The sequence below is a fragment of the Barbus barbus genome (assembly GCF_936440315.1).
Source record: "Barbus barbus genome assembly, chromosome: 48".
Classification (NCBI taxonomy): Eukaryota; Metazoa; Chordata; class Actinopteri; order Cypriniformes; family Cyprinidae; genus Barbus; species Barbus barbus.
In genome coordinates, this window is record NC_136726.1 from 23042386 (window position 1) to 23047084 (window position 4699).

General features: G+C 33.5%; 1 protein-coding gene across 1 annotated transcript in view; it reads right to left on the reverse strand.

Annotated features, from left to right (window-relative positions):
• Positions 1-1112, reverse strand: part of rsl24d1 (ribosomal L24 domain containing 1) — a 5399-nt gene extending 4287 nt beyond the window's left edge. Inside the window, exon 1 of the mRNA XM_079412206.1 lies at positions 922-1112. Within this exon, the coding sequence (XP_079268332.1) occupies positions 922-1002 (81 nt within the window). The 5' untranslated portion in view covers positions 1003-1112. The remainder of the gene's footprint in view (positions 1-921) is intronic.
• Between the last annotated feature and the right edge of the window lie 3587 nt (positions 1113-4699).

The window sequence follows — 4699 nt, forward strand, 5'->3', positions numbered from 1 at the left end:
CACACACACAGACAGTTATATTCCAACACAAATTGAAAATATGACAAAACTGCCATAATACTACTAACATGTTTTAGGACATGGTACGATGATGATATAAATGGTATTATACCATATATATATATATATATATATATATATATATATATATATTTGGCACCTAACATGATTTTTACCACACTTCTTTAGGAATGTAGCCTGGTAATACCATGATATTTATATTTATTTTATATGGTTTATTTTTTTAAATGTAACATGGTTTTTATTAAATTATATATTTTGTATATCTGTCCGTCTATCAGCATAAATAATAAAAAAATGTAAAATACATATATATAAGTGCTGTCAAACAATTAATTGCGATTAATTGCATCCAAAATAAATGTTAGTTAAATAATGTCTGAATTTATTATGTCTGTATAGGTCTGTTATTCAGTTTTAGTTTTATTTAATTTGAGTTATTTTAATACTAAATGGAAATGAAATGATATATAATTTATAAATGTGTGTGTATATACGTGTGTGTGGTTGTGTGTGTGTATATATATATATATATATATAGTTGTTGTTTTGGTGTTTGGCTTAGTGTTAGAATCATTATTATACTCATACCTTTTCTTTAATATTTTGAATTGTATTTACCTTTTTTTTCATTTAAAATGTTAAGTTTTGAAATTTTGTTGTATGCATTTGTCATTTTTATTTTTAATGTGTTTAGGTAGTATTTATAAAGTTTTAGCTTTTAGTTGTGGATCTGTTTTTAGTTGTTTTAATACTACAATCCTCATTTGGCTAAAAGCGTCTGCTAAATGACTAAATGATAATAATAAATATACACAGTACACACAACACGTAAAAAAACAAAATAATAATAAATAAAAGTGCTATTGTTCAGAGCGGCGGTGCTTCTCGAGTCTTTACCTTACAGTCGTTGCGCACAAACATCATTCCGTGTCCCGGATAAACCGGAGCCGAGCAGAAATAGCACTTCTCGATGCGCATTTTGATCAATTATTATGATTTCACTCGCACATGTGCCGCTGCGCTGCGAACACAGCCGGAAGAGAGACCGCGCGTTTCCGCTTCCGCCGCATGACGTCATCACGCAGACCCCAGCTTGGCCGCCACCGAGAGGCGCGGAGACTCATCAGATCGGATCAGAATGAGTTTTATTAACAAGTATATTTACACATACGGCTCCTCAGTGCAACTAAATATCCCTGATTTAATCTCTGACATTAAACTCATTGACCATTTTTCTTCCAGCGTATCACTAAAACTACACGATTCTCATCTGTGTGTGCAGTACGTTCTCTGAAGGAAATTCAACAGCCAAAGAAAAGATTTTTTGAGAAATATTTTATTAATATTGTGCATTATTCTGACCACTTTTTGACACGTAATGGAATTTCAACATGAGGGGCTTAAATAATAATCAACAGAATACTTAAAACACTAATGAAAAGTATGAAGTATAATAATTAAGCGTTTCACACCCCTAATATAAAGTCTTTCACATTCAGGAGTAAATTCACTGGTTGAGTTTGGCACGGTGGTCAATATAAGACTTTCCTCAGGTTTCTGAAGGTTTGATGAAGAGCAGCCGCAGTCAAAACACATGCAACTTTACAAAAGTCTCCACAGGGGCGACCGCATCAATCTTTGGTTTGTTATTTGCGCTCTGAAATGATGATTTCGTGCCGCTTCCATCCAAAGGGTTGTTTCGAAACTCTGATTATATTTCCCACAAATCATGTCATAAAACACTGATCACAGTTCAGTCACACTTCATACAAACACTCATTCTGTCCGCTCGAAATCTTTGGTCTCCAACCCAATGAAAGAAGCAGACATCTCTTTGGATTCTAGCGTCCGTCACCAAACCTGCTAAAATTGAAAAAACCCAAAGCTTTAACTATCCGAACGAAAGCTTGGCTACACCAAGAAATGCGTTTTTGGCACTTTCAAATATACAGAAATATATATCTTTGGAGGTTACAGCATTTCGGCATCATTGTATAATTTCACTCTTTGGATCAGACATCTAATATATTGCAAACGATCCTCCCATCATAAGGCCGTCGACGTCTTATAAAGCTTTCAGAGGTCGGCGAACCGACATCAACGCTATTTTTTTGGTTATTTTTCACTCATTCCAACTTCCAACAAAACCTGAAAACACAGAAAGCATCCCTCGGTTTGTATAAACCAGCAAAACATCCAAGATGTAGATGAGCTTGTTCTTTGGAAGAGATTTGGAGAAATGTAGCATTCGATCAGTGTCTCATCAATGGAAGTGAATGGGTGCCGTCAGAATGAGAGTCCAAACAGATAAAAACATCATTCCAGTCCATCAGTTAACATCTGGAGCTCAAACAAATCCAGCATTAAGGCGTTTCTAACTAAAATATGAGTCAATAATTCATAATAACGCTTCCTCCCGTGAAAACGTGCATCTCCTGTTGTCTCTCGCATCAAAACCCGGCCACATATTAGTTTAGAGCTGTTTTGATGTGTGCAGATTTCTCTCCTGATTCAGACCAGCATTATTATGAATTATGGACTTTGTTTGAGCTTTTGTCTTCTCCAGATGTTAACTGATGGACTGGAGTGATGTTTTTATCTGTTTGGACTCTCATTCTGACGGCACCCATTCACTTCCATTGATGAGACACTGATCGAATGCTACATTTCTCCAAATCTGATACAAACCCATCCACATCTCGGATGGCCCGAGGGTGAGCACATTTCCAGCAAATGTTCATTTCCAAGAGTCAAATTATAAGAGCAACCAAAACGAATCAGAACTGAATCTTCCACGTAAGAATCAAAACGCAAACCGTACGCAACATCACAAATAACTCGAAAAATAACAAACTTATAATAATGTATCAATAACTTGATCTCGTCTGGCAAACATAAAACGTTCATCCTCATACGCTACACGACCATAAGCAGCAAACGGAGGCAGTGCAACACGAGAATGAAGAAGTGAATTAAACACGTTTAAATGAGATTCACTCGTCTGATCCGAATCTAAAGCAGCTTTCATAACCTGAGGCACCTTGACTGTTCATTTCAGCTTATTTTTGTGTCTTTAAGTGGAAAATAAATATGTACTGTGAGGTATAAAAGCATGAGATCAATTATCCTATTAAACCTGGAAAGATTTAGGATTTCGATGTAAAAGGAAGAGGTTTCAGATTCTGTTCTATTTCCAGGTGACACTACACAACGACATTAGCAAAACTCAGATTTTCTCATATTAAACTTCTGGAAACACTTTACAATCAGGTCTCATTCATTAATGCATTAGCTAGCATGAACTATGAGCAATATATATATATATATATATATATTTAAAGCATTTATTAATCCTTGTTAATGCTACACTGTAAAAAAAATATATTTTTCAAATTTGTGAATAAAACAAAGATTGTTGGAGTACAAAACTGTAATTATTGTATTTTTTTCTACTTAAATGTTTTATGTTTAATTCAATGATACTTGTTATTTCTTTGTAATAATTGGTGAAGTATACTAGCAATTTTTAAGTGTTTTTTTTCGCTTTGAAATTGTTAAAAAATACATATAAACTATAATATTACTCGCTGTAAATTAATAAAAACTAAATCTGAAATAAAAATAAATTAAAACTAAACAGTAATATTAAAATAATATATAAAATTGACAAAATAAAATTAATAAAAAAGCTACAAGAAAATACTATTTCAGACTTTCTACTTAAATTTTTTTTATTTTAATTAAATGTGTTACTAGCCATTTTTTTGTAATTATTTGTGAGGTTTACTAGCCATTTATTATTTGTTTCTAAGTTTTTTTTTTCATTGTAATGATTAGAAATGCAATTATTTATTGTTTGTCTGTAAAACCGAAAAAAACATTTTTTTTAACCTAAATAGTAATATTTAAAAATATATATATAATAATAAAATTGACAAAAGTACATAACAAAAGGACAAAAAGCTACAATAAAATATTTCAGTAATTATTTGTGAGGTTTACTAGCAATTTCTGAATTGTTCCAAAGTAAGTTAATTGAAATACAGTTCGTTCGTGTTAATTCAAAGTTCATTAACTAATGCTATACAACTGTTCATTTAAAAACCAAAAGTATAACATTAATTAAGATTAATAAATGCTGTTGAATTATTGTTCGTTGTTAATCCACGTTAACTAATTTAGTTACCAAATGAAACCCTGCTGTAAAGTGTCACCTATTTTCATTTCACTCTTTGGATTATATACGTCAAACACATTCAGTGTTCATATCAAAACAATAAAAATGAGATTGAGGACGAGCGTCATCAGAAATATGAGGTAGAGAGACAGCAGAACAAAACTCCGTCTCTGTCACGATCAGAAACACTCGTCCGTCTGTGTAAAGCACATTCAAAACATTCATCAGCGCTGATAGGAAACACATTCATCTGAAACAGCTCCTGAAGGGGTTCAAACCGCTCCGGGACCTTCATTGTGCAAGTTTGTCAAAGCCAACAGAGCGTCTGTGACTTCGTAAAGCTATTCAAACTCTCAAACCGTTGAGAGAAAATAAATGCAGATCACTGATCTGATCCTGAGGAAAGGCTGCAAACTGTATTTATAGGCCCTGGAATCACAGGCCACGCCCACTTGTTTGCCTGGCAGGCCACGCCCACTGGCTTGACTGACAGGCCCG